At 44.4% G+C, this 19978-nt stretch overlaps 1 protein-coding gene across 1 annotated transcript in view; it reads left to right on the top strand.

Annotated features, from left to right (window-relative positions):
* The first annotated feature begins 2285 nt into the window (after nucleotides 1-2285).
* The window catches only part of SMOX (spermine oxidase), a 41300-nt gene continuing 23607 nt past the window's right edge, over nucleotides 2286-19978 (top strand). Inside the window, exons 1-3 of the mRNA XM_040419299.1 lie at nucleotides 2286-2378; nucleotides 12883-13117; nucleotides 13543-13769. Of these exons, the coding sequence (XP_040275233.1) occupies nucleotides 12910-13117; nucleotides 13543-13769 (435 nt within the window). The 5' untranslated portion in view covers nucleotides 2286-2378; nucleotides 12883-12909. The remainder of the gene's footprint in view (nucleotides 2379-12882; nucleotides 13118-13542; nucleotides 13770-19978) is intronic.

Raw genomic sequence — 19978 nt, 5'->3', positions numbered from 1 at the left:
TGTGCATGGAGGAGGAGGATACATGTATTATATATGAGGGGCACTGTGCATGGAGGAGGAGGATACATGTATGCTATATGAGGTGCACTGTGCATGGAGGAGGAGGATACATGTATTATATATGAGGGGCACTGTGCATGGAGGAGGAGGATACATGTATGATATATGAGGGGCACTGTGCATGGAGGAGGAGGATACATGTATGATATATGAGGGGCACTGTGCATGGAGGAGGAGGATACATGTATGATGTATGAGGGGCACTGTGCATGGAGGAGGAGGATACATGTATATGAGGGGCACTGTGCATGGAGGAGGAGGATACATGTATTATATATGAGGGGAGGGGTACTGTGCATGGAGGAGGAGGATACATGTATTATATATGAGGGGTACTGTGCATGGAGGAGGAGGATACATGTATTATATATGAGGGGCACTGTGCATGGAGGAGGAGGATACATGTATTATATATGAGGGGCACTGTGCATGGAGGAGGAGGATACATGTATGACATATGAGGGGCACTGTGCATGGAGGAGGAGGATACATGTATTATATATGAGGGGTACTGTGCATGGAGGAGGAGGATACATGTATTATATATGAGGTGCACTGTGCATGGAGGAGGAGGATACATGTATGATATATGAGGGGTACTGTGCATGGAGGAGGAGGATACATGTATGATATATGAGGGGCACTGTGCATGGAGGAGGAGGATACATGTATGATATATGAGGGGTACTGTGCATGGAGGAGGAGGATACATGTATGATATATGAGGGGTACTGTGCATGGAGGAGGAGGATACATGTATGATATATGAGGGGTACTGTGCATGGAGGAGGAGGAGGATACATGTATGATATATGAGGGGCACTGTGCATGGAGGAGGAGGATACATGTATTATATATGAGGGGTACTGTGCATGGAGGAGGAGGATACATGTATGATATATGAGGGGCACTGTGCATGGAGGAGGAGGATACATGTATTATATATGAGGGGCACTGTGCATGGAGGAGGAGGATACATGTATGATATATGAGGGGCACTGTGCATGGAGGAGGAGGATACATGTATGATATATGAGGGGCACTGTGCATGGAGGAGGAGGATACATGTATGATATATGAGGGGCACTGTGCATGGAGGAGGAGGATACATGTATGATATATGAGGGGCACTGTGCATGGAGGAGGAGGATACATGTATGATATATGAGGGGCACTGTGCATGGAGGAGGAGGATACATGTATGATATATGAGGGGTACTGTGCATGGAGGAGGAGGATACATGTATGATATATGAGGGGCACTGTGCATGGAGGAGGAGGATACATGTATTATATATGAGGGGCACTGTGCATGGAGGAGGAGGATACATGTATGACATATGAGGGGCACTGTGCATGGAGGAGGAGGATACATGTATTATATATGAGGGGTACTGTGCATGGAGGAGGAGGATACATGTATTATATATGAGGTGCACTGTGCATGGAGGAGGAGGATACATGTATGATATATGAGGGGTACTGTGCATGGAGGAGGAGGATACATGTATGATATATGAGGGGCACTGTGCATGGAGGAGGAGGATACATGTATGATATATGAGGGGTACTGTGCATGGAGGAGGAGGATACATGTATGATATATGAGGGGTACTGTGCATGGAGGAGGAGGATACATGTATGATATATGAGGGGTACTGTGCATGGAGGAGGAGGAGGAGGATACATGTATGATATATGAGGGGCACTGTGCATGGAGGAGGAGGATACATGTATTATATATGAGGGGTACTGTGCATGGAGGAGGAGGATACATGTATGATATATGAGGGGCACTGTGCATGGAGGAGGAGGATACATGTATTATATATGAGGGGTACTGTGCATGGAGGAGGAGGATACATGTATGATATATGAGGGGCACTGTGCATGGAGGAGGAGGATACATGTATGATATATGAGGGGCACTGTGCATGGAGGAGGAGGATACATGTATGATATATGAGGGGCACTGTGCATGGAGGAGGAGGATACATGTATGATATATGAGGGGCACTGTGCATGGAGGAGGAGGATACATGTATGATATATGAGGGGCACTGTGCATGGAGGAGGAGGATACATGTATGATATATGAGGGGCACTGTGCATGGAGGAGGAGGAGGATACATGTATGATATATGAGGGGCACTGTGCATGGAGGAGGAGGAGGACGTTTCCTGAGGAGGCAGGGGGCGGGGCTTGCGCTCTGATAAACACAGCCTGCGCTGCTCCGTGCACTGACAGTCTGGAGTGCTGAGCGCCGAGCAGGACAAAGAGACTGCAGCGAGCAGGAGATCCCGGAGCCGAGGAGGAAGGTAGGCGGCTGCCATTACTGCAGGAGCCGGGGACTGGGGGCGCCCTGACCCCGCAGCACACACCGCCCCCCCCATGTTCTGATACTGGGGTCCCTGGTGGGGGCCGGTTCACGGCTGCTGGTGTCCGTGCCAGTTGTAAACAGTAATCGGAGCCGTCAGGTGGGGAGGGGGAGACCGGGTCCATCAGTGAGAGGCGGGGGCTCCATTGTGTCCTCTCTGATTCCTCTGACCTGCTTCTCTGTGCAGTCAGTGGGAGCCGCACAGCCTGATGTCCTCTGTACCGTGCAGCCCTCGGATCGGTTTGTTTTATTATATTTATCCCTGTATTTTATTTTTAGTATTTTTTTTTTATTTTTCTGTTTGGTGATAATTATGATTCCCCCCCCCCCCCCCTAAATAATTTTTTAAAAAATGACATATTTTTGTGCACCACGTGATTACCCAGTCTATAAATCTCTGTCCCTGCTCCACTAAGCTTACGTCTACTAGCCTTGAGGGGGCTGCCATTAAATCTCCTAAAATCCTGTGTGTATCCCGTAGTGTGGGAGAGCGATTGGACGTTACCGCAGGGTTAAACCTCTTCCCTGCACCCTGCATACCCTGTACGACAGGGGGCCCTGGATACAGCAGATCAATATCTGGACGAGTAGGGCCTCCTGCACATGACCATCTCTGACTTGTGTTCCTCAGAATACAGATCATGCCGTCTATATGCCATCTGCATTATTATTATTTTCCCCCCAGGTCTATTGACTTCAATGGGTCAGTGGTCCCGCATTTTGGTGACCTATTATCTCCTTTTTTTTTTTTTTTTTTGTGTGAGAAGAAGCTTCTTTGGCTTTCTAACCTGTATGGCCTCCTTAGGCCTAATTCACACTTCAGTAATTTTGTAGCCTTCATGGAGAGAAGGTATAATGGAAAGCTCTGCACCTGTTCTGTGTTTTTTGGCTCACAATCACTGACCAAACACTAAGGTGTGAACTAGACCTTGAAGGGTATTCCAACCAGAAACAACTGGAATAGGTGATGACTTCTAAATCGGCTGGAGTCTGACTGCTGGGACTAGGGATGAGCAAATCGTCTTCGGATGAAACATCGGAAGTCGCTTTGCATAAAACTTAGTTCCAATGTTGTACGGAGCAGGAGCCCCGTACAGTATTTGCTCCGATGAGCTGAAGTTATTACTTCGCTTATCCCTAGCTGGGACCTGTCCGGATCACTGGAAGGAGACCCCTCTGTCCATGGTTTTCCACCATCACAAGACTGTAGCTAGGAGGGGTTTTACTGGAGTGGTGGGGAGGAAGAGAGCATGCATCTTGTAATGCCCTCATTGTGGTGACTGGGATTCAGACAGTCACCCAGTATTTATCGCCTATCCAGTGGATAGGTGATAAATGATTTTGGCTAAAATACCCCCTTTTAAGATGATGATTACTTGGGGGAAGAACATGCAAAAAGGTTCTCCAAGAATTGAGATCACCCCTCCAACGTTTGTGAATGGAGTCAACAAATCATCCTAATGTTCTACCGAATAGCTTAAAGATGAATCTGAAACCGAGAAGAAACGTCTGTGACCTTGGCAGGATTGGGGGCACACGTGCCTTAGACCTCTCGGTAAAAGGGATTACCAAATTCAGTTAAATCTTCCTTCTGCCTCAGTCCCCACAAAGGGCCACTAGTATCTTGTGTGTCTACCAGCACCCCTGATTTAAGTTGAGCATGCCAAAGAGAATAAAAAAAATCAAGTGCTGGTTGGTTTGATAGTTCTTCAGTCTCCATATGCTGACTATATGGGCAGGTAGAATCTGTAGGCGACCCAGTGGGTCCTCTTTCTGCCCTAGTGTAGAACATATTTGCCTACACGACCAAACCCAGTGGACATTGTCTTCTACCCAAGTTTGGCCACTTTTGATACCCACATCGATATCTATCATTGATCTGGTTTCTGCTTGAATAGTGAGTGTAGAATCTGGTCTCTAGAAGTGCCGGTATAAAATACAACTCCTGTCCAGAAAACTTCTGGGCTGGTCCCACCTGTGAAGACCTCAAGGCTAGGACGGCACAGCAACTTTTTTATTTGGGGGGTTGATTTAGGTTTAGAAAGAAGGGACCACCATCGTTGTTTCCTCCACTTTGAGAACAATTTTTAAGGCCTGATGTGTTGACTTGGCCGCCTCTACCATGTAACCTGTTATTTCGTCATTCTCCCTTCAGTCGCCTGTGGCGTGCAATAAGGTTGGGGTGTGACGATACCAGTGCTGACTCAGTCATACTATCCGGTTTTCCAGTTAAAGTACAGGACGTGGCAGTTTGTCCTTGTATGACTCTTCCTAGAAATGTGGAAGGAAAGGGCATGAGAGGGAGGAAGGGTTATTGGAAGATGGTGCACATTATATTGTATGCAGTATGGTTGACGTTACCACAATGCCAAGAGTTCTTACTAGCCACATGTGTGAGATTACAGTTTACCATCATTGCACAGCGCTTTCTTGGTTCCTCTCCAGATTTTACAAATGTAATAGGGACAAGTTTATAGGAAGCACATTCATCTGTCAGGATGGAGCTTCGGTGGGAACAGGAGAACCTACTGCTTAGAAAGCAATTGCCTTCAGTTTAAGAACTTGGAGGAGATTGTCTGTCTGCGTTTCAGAATTCGGTTTTTATTTTTCCAAATTGCATTGGAAACTGAAATATGGCCTTTGATACATGAGACACGGGGTATTTGGAAGTTCAATCCATCCAGGTAGGCCATGGTGGAGTGTTCTACCTGCACTATCCTCAGAATCCACCAGTTTTGTGAGATGGTTTCTTCACCCAGAATCTGAGGACGCCTGTTGTAGAATGTTTCTGTTCTATAGTTGTCCTCTGTGGCTCTATCTAGCTCTACCTAGTTCTTACAGGAATATCCCTCTAAATTGGTAAAACCTGGAACTGACCCATAGGTCCAGATGCTTCTTGCATCCATAAGTCCCTGCTTTAGCTGTTGAGCACCACGTGGGTGATATCATTTGTGGGAATACCTTTTTGCCACTTTGACATCCTAGTCCACATGGGTGCTGTGAAATAAGTCTACCTAATGACATCGAGGTCAAAATCTGGTTTTCTTCATCCTAAACACACAAGCAAAAGGCCACGTATACATCGTATATCATGTAGCGTCTTGCAGCAAATTTTTCATGTAGCCCTTTTTTTTTTTTTCCGGTACAAACCACAATGTGCTGAGACGTTCTTCTGGCAACAGGATTTCCATCCCAGCCATTCTGGAAGACAGTGCCTCTATGATATGGACTGAACCAAATAGTTTCCATATCTCCTAAATCAATTCTGTTTGAGGGTGCTTATTGAATTGTCCTTCTGAAACTCCCCCCACCCCCGTAGCTTTACCTTCTGATGGTCGGTGAGGGTACTAATGAAGGTTCTGAGGCTTGGTAATTGCATACGTTTTCTGGTCATTGTCTCTGGAGAAGCTTTGTATTCACTTTGCTAAGTATAGGATTATATAGAGGGTTTGACATCTTTGTCATGATTCTTGGAATTCTGACACATACCTTGAGCACGAAGTCTTACATAATGTTCTTGTAAAGTTCCTGGGAGCGGCTGAACTCTTGGCAGGTCTAGTACATGACTATGAGCTCTCCCTTTAAATATTTACATTTGTGTGCTGGCAGATGACCAGTAACAAAAAAAATAAAATTATATATAATCTATCTCCTATATATCTCTATCTCAAATATTTGTCTTTGTCACAGTCCTAACAATTGCACCCATTAGTGTGTCCTCCCCTCGCCCACAGTCTGCTCCATCTGGCAGACCTCAGCCCCCTCAGTAAAGTTAGAGAAGCATTGACACACTTGCTTATTCCTCTCTGAGACTTCTTTTGAACAAGTCTCAGCCTGTTCCTCAGGAGTCATAAAGTGAGCCATGTGGTATTTTTGGGGCCCCTCTGTATTCACGGTCAACCCCTAAGCTTATTTAGGCTACTTTCACACCTGCGTTTGGTGCGGATCCGTCTGGTATCTGCACGGACGGATCCGCACCTATAATGCAAACGCTTGGATCCGTTCAGAACGGATCCGTTTGCATTACCATGAACAAAAAAAAAAAAAAAAAAAATTTTTTATTTTTTTTTGTTCATGATAATGCAAACGGATCCGTTCAGACTTTACATTGAAAGTCAATGGGGGACGGATCCGTTTGAAGATTGAGCCATATTGTGTCATCTTCAAACGGATCCGTCCCCATTGACTTACATTGTAAGTCTGGACGGATCCGTTCGCCTCCGCACGGCCAGGCGGACACCCGAATGCTGCAAGCTGCGTTCAGGTGTCCGCCTGCTGAGCGGAGCGGAGGACAAACGGTGCCAAACTGATGCATTCTGAGCGGATCCGCATCCACTCAGAATGCATTAGGACTGGACGGATCCGTTCGGGGCCGCTTGTGAGAGCCTTCAAATGGAACTCACAAGTGGAGCCCCGAACGCTAGTGTGAAAGTAGCCTTAGATATCGGCTCGTGAATTGGTCCAGTCTGCAGATGGCTTTCTTCTCTGGTTCTTAGAGGGAGGGTCCTTCACTCCGGACCAGTCTATGATGTTCTTATGCCCTAAAAGAGCCACAGCATTTAAAGGGGCTTTCCATTCTCTTGCATTTATTTTCTTTTAATAAACACTCAGAATGGTGTAAAGTAAAAGTAGTAATACTCGCCTTTACCGATTCTCTATTTCCCCCTCCCACCATCCTGCTGCTCCTGTTCCAGCACTTCCTGGGTTCCTCGCCAGTCTTTTTTTTTTTTTTACTTCCTGGTTCCTCTTGACATGGTCATGTGACCACCTTAGCCAATCTCTGGCCGCAGCAGTGACTAGCTATGGATGTTGATTGGCTGTGTCGAAAGGGAATGGGGGCATCGGGAGAGTGGTAAGGCTGTTATTACTTTTGTTTGTATTATACCTTTTTTATTTTTTTTAAGTGGATGGACCACCCCTTTTAAGGAGCTAGATTTTAATATATCCTGTCACGATCACCCGACACTTCTGTCACAAGCCCCATAAACCAGCGTTTGCGATGGAACTACATTGCTATCCATCCCTCACGGTGTGTTTTACTGGGATCGGTGTGTTCATCCTGGTCTACCTGGTTCACAAACAGGATGCAGCAAAGTGGCAGTATGTATTTACACAGGCAGGTCAGGAGAGGAGAAGCGGGATGTGGTGGATCCTGATTTCTCAATGGGGCAGTAATCTTTGCTCGCTGCTCTGGCATATGAAAGAAAGGTATGTATTACTCAGAGCGAGTCCTCCCACGTGGTTTGGCATGGAGATAATCTCTCGGAGCTGTGATGTCATCAAATTTCCTGTTTGAAGTTTATGCTGTTAACTGTTTGTAGACTGAGTCACTGAACTTTCACACAATTTTCATTTAATAGAGAATGGTGGAACCAGTACTGACAGTCGGTACTGGAGCCCCCCCAGGGCTGTGCGCTTTCCCCACGGCTCGTCCACAGACCCATCTGTAAAGGTTCTGAAGTTTGCAGATGACGCAACAGTAGTTGGGGATGGGCATGGGTCTGCATATAGGCATGAAGTGGGCCCGCTTTCCTCCTGGTGCAGCAACAACCACTTGGAACTTAATGCTCTGAAGACCCATAGAGACGATAATAGACTTTAGGAGATGTCCCCCTAATCCTAAATTAGTAACCAGAGTAGAGTCATTCAAGTTTCTTGGGACAACAATTTCCAACAACCTAAAATGGAACAACAATACGGTCTCTATCATCGAGACGGCGCAACAGAGTGTGTACCACCTACGGCAGCTGAAAATTTGGCCTACCACAAAAATGAATGGTGCAGTTCTACACCGCGATCATCGAATCCATCATGGCATCATCTATGACTGTACGGTTCGGCTCCTGCTCAGTATTAGAAAAGGTGAGACTGCAGCGCGTCGTCCGACCAGCGGATAACTGGCTGTAGCTTCCCTTCCCTGCAGGATCTTCACGCTAGCAGGTGCAGAAAGAGAGCGGCTAAGATGGCCTCAGACCCCTCTCGCCCCGCTCACTCCATCTTCCTGCCCGGGTCCGCAACCGCGTTCCCAAAAAAATAGAACATTGTCCTATTCTTCTCTGCAATTGCGGACATGAAAAGGCATTTTCAATTATAGTGCCAGCGATGTGCGGTCCGCAAATTGCGGAACACACATCGCCGATGTCAATGTTTTGTGGATCCGCAAGACACACACGGACGTGTGAATGGACCCTAATGCAGAACCACGCTAAAGCTGCTATGACTTGGAAGCATTACAGCATAGAACTGAAAAGAAACACTACTCCCTGTTTATTGCCACTAAAACGTACATACTGTCCTTGTCCTGGACTGTCCTTACTGTCTGTCCTTGTACTGTTTTGTTTGTGTCTGTCAAGCAACTGCCAAGTCAAATTCCTTGTAAGTGAAAACTTATTTGGCCAAATTGATTTCTAAATACCTTCATTTAAAAAAAAAAAAAAAAAAAAATGTGCCTGCATCCACCTGAATATCCACTAGGGGTCTCTCTTCCACCTAATTTACAGTCCATTGCCTGGTACAGTACAGTGCTGGCAGATTACACAGAAGGGAGATGCTACCTACTTGTGAGAGAAATGCATCTACCTGTGCAGTTTAAAGATATTAGGAAAGCCCAAAAAAGACCTGTTCCTTAACAGTTAAGTTTGTACAAAGAAGCACAGCCATTATGCAAATAAAAAAAAAAAAGCTTTAAAGGGATTGACCCAGATTTAGAAAAAGTGTGAGTGAAAATATATAATTTTACACACACAGAGGTCGCAATAACGCCTGTACAAGCGTCAGACCCTGTTCAGGCCATTTTACTCCCTGGAAAAAGTCTAAGGTCTACCGATACGCCTTAGACTTTTCTCTGCTATTCATCAGTGCTGTGAACGGCGCAGGCAGCGCAGCGCAGCGGCTGCTGCCTGAAACAACCAATAACAAGGCTCCTTACAGTAAGGAGCTTTGTTATTGGTCAGTTTGAGCGGCTGCCGGAGCTTATGCCACACCACTCTGAAGGGAGGAAGAAGGCGCGAGATCCTCACTGGCGGGGTAAGTGGCCTTGCTGTGAAATTTAGTGGGGGTCCCGGATCTGAGCGCCTTGTTTTCCTCTCTAATGATGCGTCTGAAGCGCTCAGCCGAGCGCGGTCTCTCCTCCCTGCTGGGTGCGGTAGTGAAGACGGCCTCAATAGAAGGTCTAGGGGACCGTCTTGACTACCGTGCTCAGCAGTGAGGAAAAGTGGCTGAGCGCTTCAGACTCCTGCTTATAGAAGTCAGCGAGGGTCCCAGCCCTGGACACGTCAACAGGAGACCTCCATAACTGACAGACCTGTCACCTGTAGACCTCTCCCCATGTCACTTGTCAGCTTTCTTATGAATCCATCAAGGATTCATTGCAGCATGTTCCATCAGACGCTGTGTGCTATAAGGATTTCTTCTGTAATGCGGAGCCGCATGGCGGCACATGGTGCTACAAGGACTGCATGTGGCCATTTACAGCCTCCAGGACATACAGTCCCTCTGTATAATCCAATAACCACAGCGGTGGTGGCAATTTTGTGGCATGAGATGGGGCAACAGGGTCATAGAAGACGAACTCCCCTTTATAGCAAGATCAAGCATAACAAAATGATCAGGGATCAGCAACCTCCGGCACTCCAGCTGTGCTCAAACTACAACTCCCAGTATCCTCCTTTCACTTCTTTGGGAGTTACAAGAACAGCTGAGTAAGTGTGCATGCTGGGTGTTGTAGTTTCACAGCAGTGCAGGAGTGCCAAAGGTTGCTGCACCCTAGATCAGTGGTTATCACTGCGTGATGACATCATCCAGATCCACAACATGTGACTGTGGCGGTGCAAGGTGTGTGCCCGGGTCTTTCGCTTGTGCCCTTGGCACCACGTGCACCCCCACCCATTGTGCCTGTGTCCTGCTCCGCCAGTGCCTCAGGTCTCTTCAGAGTCTACCAACAGCCCCGGTGGCACCGACATGCTCATCTACAAGGATGTAAATTTGGAGGGCAGCAATGGCCACGTGATGGATGGCATACCCCAGCGGCACAGGAACAGCAGCAAAAATTAAAGGGATTGTCCCAAGATCAACACTATTTACCTGTCCATACTTGACCCAGAGAACACTAAACCATGGTAACCAAGGTGGGACCCCCAGCGATCATGTACTTGAAGGGGACATGTCTGTTTTAGTAACGACTTGCATTTCCCATGCAATAACAATTCTGGGGAGTCAATTCTTGTGACTCTATATCTATATTGTACCATTCCTCTATTATTCCCACTAGAACTTATGAACGAATTGCTAGTAGTCTGCAATAAGGGCCCAGCTGGATGTTACCTGTTGACAGCACTGATTGAATAATGTCAGACTGTGCAGGGACACCCCCATCTGGACCTTCACTGAAAACTGCCAGCAAGTCTTTCGTAACTAATAACAGGAATAACAGAGGAATTGTGCAACATAAGGTCATAAGAATACATGCTCCAGGATTGTTATTACATGAAGGGGGGGGGGGGGGGGTGCAAGTAGTTTAACGACAGGTGAGCAATATCGATCTTAGGACAAACCCTTTAAACCTCATAAAATCACTGCAGCGGTGACCTCAGTGGTGCCGACCCCTCGGCGCAGCGGTGACCTCAGTGGTGCCGACCCCTCGGCGCAGCGGTGACCTCAGTGGTGCCGACCCCTCGGCGCAGCGGTGACCTCAGTGGTGCCGACCCCTCGGCGCAGCGGTGACCTCAGTGGTCATCCAGCAATGTGTGGCGGTGTACACATTGCGCACTAGCACCAAGCCATCCACGTCAATGTGCGGGTCAATACTTCCTGTTCCTTGGTAGCTCGCTGTTGTCATAGCAACCCATCAACTTTTCAGTGGCGGAAAAATACAAGATGGATTTCGTGTTTAGCTGTCTTTTCCATTGTCCCTCTGACAACCCTGAACTTGCATAAGCTCACCGACAGAAAAGGTGTTCTCGGGTTTCTCAGAAAATCCTTTAAAAATTAAGATTTTCAGAGGTTCTCCTTTTAAGTGTCATGTGACGGGCTGAAAATAAATGAATTCTGTTTCTGTCAGGGTAATGGATGACAATTTAGTAAAACCTGCTGGCGTCGGTTTCTGGTAGCACAGACTGTTCCCAGACATGATGATAAAAGCTGCAATTCCCTCCCTCGTCTTCTTGTTCTGCTCTCCTGCCCCAAGAACACGATGCCTTGAGGTGTCTGTATCCAAGGATTTCAGTCTCCGATTCCTTCCTCCTTAGAGGGAACTGTGCCAGGATTGTGTATAGTTGCGTTGGTTTCTAAGAGCAGTTGTTTGGTGAGGGAGCGCGGGCTGGACGGATGAATGGAGGCCTGGACCTCTCCTCTGTGTCTTGGAGAACAGGCCGGATGGATCCTTCACAACAAAATTAATTTGTTTCCCTTTTCTGAAACGCTCGGTGCGCACTGTTTTCTTCCTCTTGTCACGGAAGCTGATGTTCTTTGGCAAGCAGGAATCTTTTTTTTTTTTTCTCTCGGTTTTTTTTATAAAAAGAATATCGAGAACATTGTGGAAAGTTTTAGGTAATCCTTAAAGGGGTTGTCTATTTTTCTAAGCTTGCTCCGTAGGTCCAGTCCTGTTGTCCCCGCTTGTAAACTCCCTGCATGGACTGTATCAAGTGCGCCACCGCAGCCAATGACCACCCTCAGCAGTGACCGGGTCACATGTTGCTTAGGAACACATCAGAGCTCTAGCCAGTCATTGGTTGGAGTGGTGCACGTGACCCCCGTCTATCCATGAAGTTTACATGTGAAGAGAGCCTGGACTGAATGGTAAGTAAGGACCTGCTGGAGGCCATTAAAATGAATAAATAAATCTGGAAAACCCTATAAGGACATGACCTATTTTTGACATAATTTTTTTAAAACTTTTTTATTTATTTTTTTTGTATGCCACCATTTTGGGGTAATTGGGGAGATTTATCAAAACCGGTGGATTGAAAAAGTGGCTTAGTTTCCCGTAGGATCAATCTGATTGATCCTATCGTTTTTTTTCAAAGGAGCTTTAAAAAATGTAAGGTGGAATCAGATTGTTGGCCATGGGCTACTAAGCCATTTTTTACTCTACACCAGTTATGATAACTCTCCCCCAATGCCTGCACATGGCTGGCCTGGGGAAGCCCACTTAATGCTTACCGCGACGTCTAAGTGGTTTTAATATTGGTGGCCTATCTCAGGATCGGCCGTCAGTATCGGATCGGCAGGCATCGGACATCCCCACCAATCAGCTGTCCATTGTGGCATGCGCCTGGTTTCTGTGATGGCCACACTGGATTGTGGTGCATCTCGGATAATCCGTTAACCTCCTGGAATACCCCTTTATGGAGCTCACATGATGGATGCTATTTATTTTAATATTTATATCTATTTTTTATTTTTTGCAGACCACATATATTTTTATTTATTTTTTTCGCCTCTGCTAGGACAACTAAAAAGAGAGCTTGGACGGCATGCAAAGTTGTGACATATCTTCAGACAGCACTGATGATCCTCTTAGTAGTGGCCCACGGAGAAACCGACAGCCGCGAATAGTGATTATTGGAGCGGGTCTTGCGGGCCTCTCTGCTGCAAAATATCTCCTCGAGAAAGGATTCTCGGATGTTACGATCCTCGAGGCATCTGATCAAATTGGAGGCCGAGTTCAAAGTGTAAAACTTGGTGAGTGTCCTTTTAGCTATTGACTTGTCCCGTGGCATCACTGATGATGATGATTGCCTGTTGTTGGTGTGATCGCTGAAGTCTTTGATCAAAACAATGGGTGCGCCAATTTCTTTCGCAGTGAGGAGGAGTTTGAATGGAACATATTTGCCCCCACTCCATTTAAGGGGCTAGTGGAGGCAATGTGCTTCTGACTCAATTCTCAGTGGTAGTTCTAGATGCTTCAGGGGTCGCTGATCAATAGCGGTTCTGGGTGTTAGACGCCCACCGATTGGTTATTGATGACCTATCCTCACGATAGAGCATCCGTATCAACAGCCTGGTATACACCTTTAAGGGGGTTAGACAAAGTGTTTTTCAAGCCTGCTTTTAGGTTGATCCACTTCCCTCATGACTTAATGGTGACTCTTCTTGGTTCTTATCAGAACACGCTACTTTTGAACTGGGAGCTACCTGGATCCATGGATCAATTGGCAATCCCATATATCATCTAGCAGAAGACAATGGCCTACTGGAAGAAACCACAGATGGCGAGAGAAGTGTTGGTCGCATCAGTCTTTACTCCAAGAACGGAGTTGCCCACTACCTCACCAGCAGCGGACAGAGGATCCCAAAAGATGTGGTTGAAGAATTCAGTGATGTTTACAACGAGGTGAGATTCTCTATCATAGCTCAGGCCAGGTCCATGGCCATGGTCAGGCTTTCATGAACCTTTCATCTTCTTGGACCTGATAGATCGGCCTCCTATAGGCTACTAAGTCTTGTATTAGTCCACATGGACTCTGTATTTTGGCACACTAGGCCCTGGAAGTTTTGTATATAGCATAAAGCAGGTGTCTGTTTATAGCATTGGTTTACTGTTTCATGCATGGACATGACTTGAGGGTACTTAATGGGTTTCAGTTCATTATCTACAGAACCGACATGTCTAACTCCACGTCACCCCCAGAATGATTTCTTAGAAATCTCTTCCATCCCGTCACTGCCACAGTGGTTTCAGCTTGAGTAGTGCAGCGCCTCATTCTTCTATTAAGACATGTCACATCGTGTTTGTCATCCCTGATGCACCCGCATGTACTTGTCATGTTAATGAGCCTGAACATCTCCCCGTCGGGCCATTCAGTCCCTCAATATCTTTCTGTTTGACCTTTTACATGTAAGACGAGATATTTTCTTCTAGCATTGCACGAAATGGGCCAAACATGACTGTAATCTGTGGCCAAATCCATCAGGGTTCACGGGTGACCATTTATCAAAACTGTCTAAAAGAAACTCTTGTTGTTGCCCTCAGTAACCAGTCACGTGTCGGCTTTTATATTTACCCGAACGGTGTAAGCATATGAAATTTATGGGCAAGAATAGGAGTTTTCCTTTTTAGATGTTTTTTATAATGAGGCTCGCTGTGGGAAATCTACCAAGAGATGAAGATCCTGAACAGAGGATCTCCTCAATAGCTCAGAAGTCGCTAACTGGATGTATTAAAAAAAAATAAAAAAAGTTTTTTCTAAACTGGACAACCCCTTTTTATTTCTTTTACTTCTGTATTTTTGGGTATGGAGTAAGTAGTACGTTCAGGCAATTATATCCACCATTCAACCAGTTTACCAGCATTGTGACACGGCATTGTCCACGCTGAAGAACCACAAATTGTATGTGCCCATCTTCTTACTTATCCACCCATAGGATATAAACGTCCTATGGGTGGATGTTTCTCTTAATGGAAGGGCGGGGGCAGGACAGCAGGGCAACCCAGAGGGAAGTCAGGGACAGTTCCCAGGTGTCCCTGCCTTCTAGATCACTGTATACACAGCGCTAAGCGAGCGCTGTGTATACAGATCAGGGAGCGCTATGCGACCACCATGGCCGGGACAGTGCAGGAGCTGTTGGGTCTTTTACAGACCTCAATCAGCCCTGCGCTGAGGATGTACAGCGCTGTATTCTGCTGTACAGTCTCTCTAGGGGCTCTATTTCCACTGTAACTGGGGCTACTATGTCAACCCCAGTTACAGGAGAAATCAAGAGTGGAAAAAAAAGTGAAGTTAAATGTAACCCAGAGGTCTTGTATGGCCTTATGGGGGACTCAACGTGTGTGTTTAAGAAAAAAAACAAAAAACAAAATGTTAAAAATAGAAAAAATTATAATAGACATATTTTGGTATTGCCATGTCCGTAACGACCAGCTCTATAAATTTATCACACGATCCACCCGTCTGATAAACGCCATAAAAACTGTCAAAAAAAGCCATTTTTGTCACCTTGCATCACAAAAAGTGCAACTCCAAGTGAACAAAAAGGCGTAGGTCCCACAAAATGGTACTAATAAAACGGTCACCTCATCCCGCAAAAAATGAGACCCTATCTAAGACAATCAGTCAAAAAAAAAAAAAAGCTATGGCTCTCACACTATGGAGACACTAAAACATTTTTTTTTTTTTTGTTTCGTAACTATCTGCTCTATAAAAGTGTCACATGACCTAACCCCTCAGGTGAACGCTGTGAAAATAAATAAACTGTGCTAAAACAACCAAATTTTTTTTTTTTGGTCACCTTGCCCCGTAAAGTGTAATAATGAATGATCAAAAAATCATATGTACCCAAAAATGGTACCGATAAAAACGTCAACTCTTCCTGAAAAAAACCAGCCCCTGAACAAGACGATCGGCAGAAAAATAAAAAACATATGGTGTTCAGAAAATGGAGACACAATAACATAATTCAATTACGGTATTTTTTTTATTTTATTTTTCCCAAAAATGCTTGATGTAAAACTGAAACAGAGTAGACCTATTTGATATCATTGCGTCCGTAACAACCTGCTCTACAAAAAATAGCACATGATCTACCCTGTCAGATGAATGTTGTAAAAAATTAAAACTGTAGCAAAACAGCCCCTACAATCCGGTGACGTCACCGGGCATGGAGCTTTATAATGAATGTAGGCAGGGGGATGAATATGTATGAGGGGCCGGTGCAGGGACGCGATGTTAGACAGTAGAAACCAGGAGATGCCGCCCTACGCTGGGACCCGCAGTGCAGCAGGAAGTGATCTCACAGATAAATATGTAAACCATCTGTTGGGGACTGTAGGAGCCATGCTACCTAAAACCATCTTGGGAACATTTACTCACCTTTAGAAGCCAGAGTCTGAGGTTTTTTTAAAAAAAAAGTTTGATCCCAGACAACCCCTTTAACCCTCGATGTGTTAAAGAAAAAAATGGATTAATATGGAAAATCTGCCACAAGTGAAATTTAGAAAGGTCTTGTGGAACACCTAAAGGGTTAACAAAGTTTGTAAAATCAGCTTTGAGTAACTTAAGGGATGTAGTTTCTACAATACATTTATGGGGGGAGGGTTTCCACTATGTAAGCCCCACAAAGTGACTTCAGACCTGAACTGGTACTTTAAAAAGTGGGTTTTGGAAAAAATTTTTAATTTTAGAATTGCTTCTACAATTCTAAGCCTTCTAACGTCCTAAAAAAATAAAATGACATTTACGAAATGATGCCAACATAAAGTAGACATATGGGGAATGTTAAGTAATAAATCTTTGAGGTATCCCTTTCTGTTTTAAAAGCAGAGAAATAGAAATTTAGAAAATTGTGAATTTTTCAAAATTTTTTGATTATTTTATAAATAAAGGTGAAATATATAGACTAAAATTTACCACTGTCGTGAAGTACAATTTGTCACGAGAAAACCATCTCAGAATGGCATGGATAAATAAAAGCGTTCCAAAGATGATAGATATACAGTATTACATTATTATATATATATATATATATATATATATATATATATATATATATATATATATATATATATATATATATACAGTGGGGGAAATAATTATTTGACCCCTCACTGATTTTGTAAGTTTGTCCAATGACAAAGAAATGAAAAGTCTCAGAACAGTATCATTTCAATGGTAGGTTTATTGTAACAGTGGCAGATAGCACATCAAAAGGAAAATCGAAAAAATAACTTTAAATAAAAGATAGCAACTGATTTGCATTTCATTGAGTGAAATAAGTATTTGAACCCCTACCAACCATTAAGAGTTCTGGCTCCCACAGAGTGGTTAGACACTTCTACTCAATTAGTCACCCTCATTAAGGACACCTGTCTTAACTAGTCACCTGTATAAAAGACACCTGTCCACAGAATCAATCAATCAAGCAGACTCCAAACTCTCCAACATGGGAAAGACCAAAGAGCTGTCCAAGGATGTCAGAGACAAAATTGTAGACCTGCACAAGGCTGGAATGGGCTACAAAACCATTAGCAAGAAGCTGGGAGAGAAGGTGACAACTGTTGGTGCGATTGTTCGAAAATGGAAGGAGCACAAAATGACCATCAATCGACCTCGCTCTGGGGCTCCACGCAAGATCTCACCTCGTGGGGTGTCAATGGTTCTGAGAAAGGTGAAAAAGCATCCTAGAACTACACGGGAGGAGTTAGTTAATGACCTCAAATTAGCAGGGACCACAGTCACCAAGAAAACCATTGGAAACACATTACACCGCAATGGATTAAAATCCTGCAGGGCTCGCAAGGTCCCCCTGCTCAGGAAGGCACATGTGCAGGCCCGTCTGAAGTTTGCCAATGAACACCTGAATGATTCAGAGAGTGACTGGGAGAAGGTGCTGTGGTCTGATGAGACCAAAATAGAGCTCTTTGGCATTAACTCAACTCGCTGTGTTTGGAGGAAGAAAAATGCTGCCTATGACCCCCAAAACACCGTCCCCACCGTCAAGCATGGGGGTGGAAACATTTTGCTTTGGGGGTGTTTTTCTGCTTAGGGCACAGGACAACTTATTCGCATAAACGGGAAAATGGACGGAGCCATGTATCGTGAAATCCTGAGCGACAACCTCCTTCCCTCTGCCAGGAAACTGAAAATGGGTCGTGGATGGGTGTTCCAGCACGACAATGACCCAAAACATACAGCAAAGGCAACAAAGGAGTGGCTCAAGAAGAAGCACATTAAGGTCATGGAGTGGCCTAGTCAGTCTCCGGACCTTAATCCAATCGAAAACCTATGGAGGGAGCTCAAGCTCAGAGTTGCACAGAGACAGCCTCGAAACCTTAGGGATTTAGAGATGATCTGCAAAGAGGAGTGGACCAACATTCCTCCTAAAATGTGCGCAAACTTGGTCATCAATTACAAGAAACGTTTGACCTCTGTGCTTGCAAACAAGGGTTTTTCCACCAAGTATTAAGTCTTTTTTTGTTAGAGGGTTCAAATACTTATTTCACTCAATGAAATGCAAATCAGTTGCTATCTTTTATTTAAAGTTATTTTTTCGATTTTCCTTTTGATGTGCTATCTGCCACTGTTACAATAAACCTACCATTGAAATGATACTGTTCTGAGACTTTTCATTTCTTTGTCATTGGACAAACTTACAAAATCAGTGAGGGGTCAAATAATTATTTCCCCCACTGTATGTATATGTATATGTGTGTATATATATATATATATATATATATATATATACAGTACAGACCAAAAGTTTGGACACACCTTCTCATTCAAAGAGTTTTTTTTATTTTCATGACTATGAAGGCATCAAAACTATGAATTAACACATGTGGAATTATATACATAACAAACAAGTGTGAAACAACTGAAAATATGTCATATTCTAGGTTCTTTAAAGTAGCCACCTTTTGCTTTGATTACTGCTTTGCACACTCTTGGCATTCTCTTGATGAGCTTCAAGAGGTAGTCCCCTGAAATGGTTTTCACTTCACAGGTGTGCCCTGTCAGGTTTAATAAGTGGAATTTCTTGCCTTATAAATGGGGTTGGGACCATCAGTGGCGTTGAGGAGAAGTCAGATGGATACACAGCTGATAGTCCTACTGAATAGACTGTTAGAATTTGTATTATGGCAAGAAAAAAGTAGCTAAGTAAAGAAAAACGAGTGACCATCATTACATTAAGAAATGAAGGTCAGTCAGTCAGCCGAAAACTTTGAAAGTAAGGGCTATTTGACCATGAAGGAGAGTGATGGGGTGCTGCGCCAGATGACCTGGCCTCCACAGTCACCGGACCTGAACCCAATCGAGATGGTTTGGGGTGAGCTGGACCGCAGAGTGAAGGCAAAAGGGCCAACAAGTGCTAAGCATCTCTGGGAACTCCTTCAAGACTGTTGGAAGACCATTTCAGGGGACTACCTCTTGAAGCTCATCAAGCGAATGCCAAGAGTGTGCAAAGCAGTAATCAAAGCAAAAGGTGGCTACTTTGAAGAACCTAGAATATGACATATTTTCAGTTGTTTCACACTTGTTTCTTATGTATATAATTCCACATGTGTTAATTCATAGTTTTGATGCCTTCATAGTCATGAAAATAAAGAAAACTCTTTGAATGAGAAGGTGTGTCCAAACTTTTGGTCTGTACTGTATATATCAGGGCTCTAGACTAAAAAAATATCGCCATTGGCTCCTAACCTGAGAAATTTAGTCGCCAAATTTAAAATGCATATAATTGCGGTATAATAGAAAAAAAAAAAAAAACATGTCTTGCCTAGGGTTGTCACGATACCAAAATTTTGACTCTATACCATAAAGTATTCCGATACTTGATACCACGTGAAAAAAAATAAAACGCCAATAAAGCCACGTGCATTCCAGATTTTATGGAACGTCTGGACCATAATACTAACCTAAATTTTGTCGGGACAAGGTGACTAAAAACTGGCAAATTGCATGTTTTTTTTATTTTTCTGTTACCGCGTTCACCGCATAGGAGATTTTTAAATATTTTAATAGTTCACACTTTTTAGGTGTGGCGATATGTAATTTTTATTTTTTTATATGTAAAATTGGGCAAGGGGGTGATTTAAACTTAATATTT

Source organism: Bufo bufo, chromosome 2, assembly GCF_905171765.1.
Source record: "Bufo bufo chromosome 2, aBufBuf1.1, whole genome shotgun sequence".
Taxonomy (NCBI): Eukaryota; Metazoa; Chordata; class Amphibia; order Anura; family Bufonidae; genus Bufo; species Bufo bufo.
The sequence above is the reverse complement of the archived record's forward strand: the minus strand, read 5'-3'. Positions and strand labels throughout refer to the sequence as shown.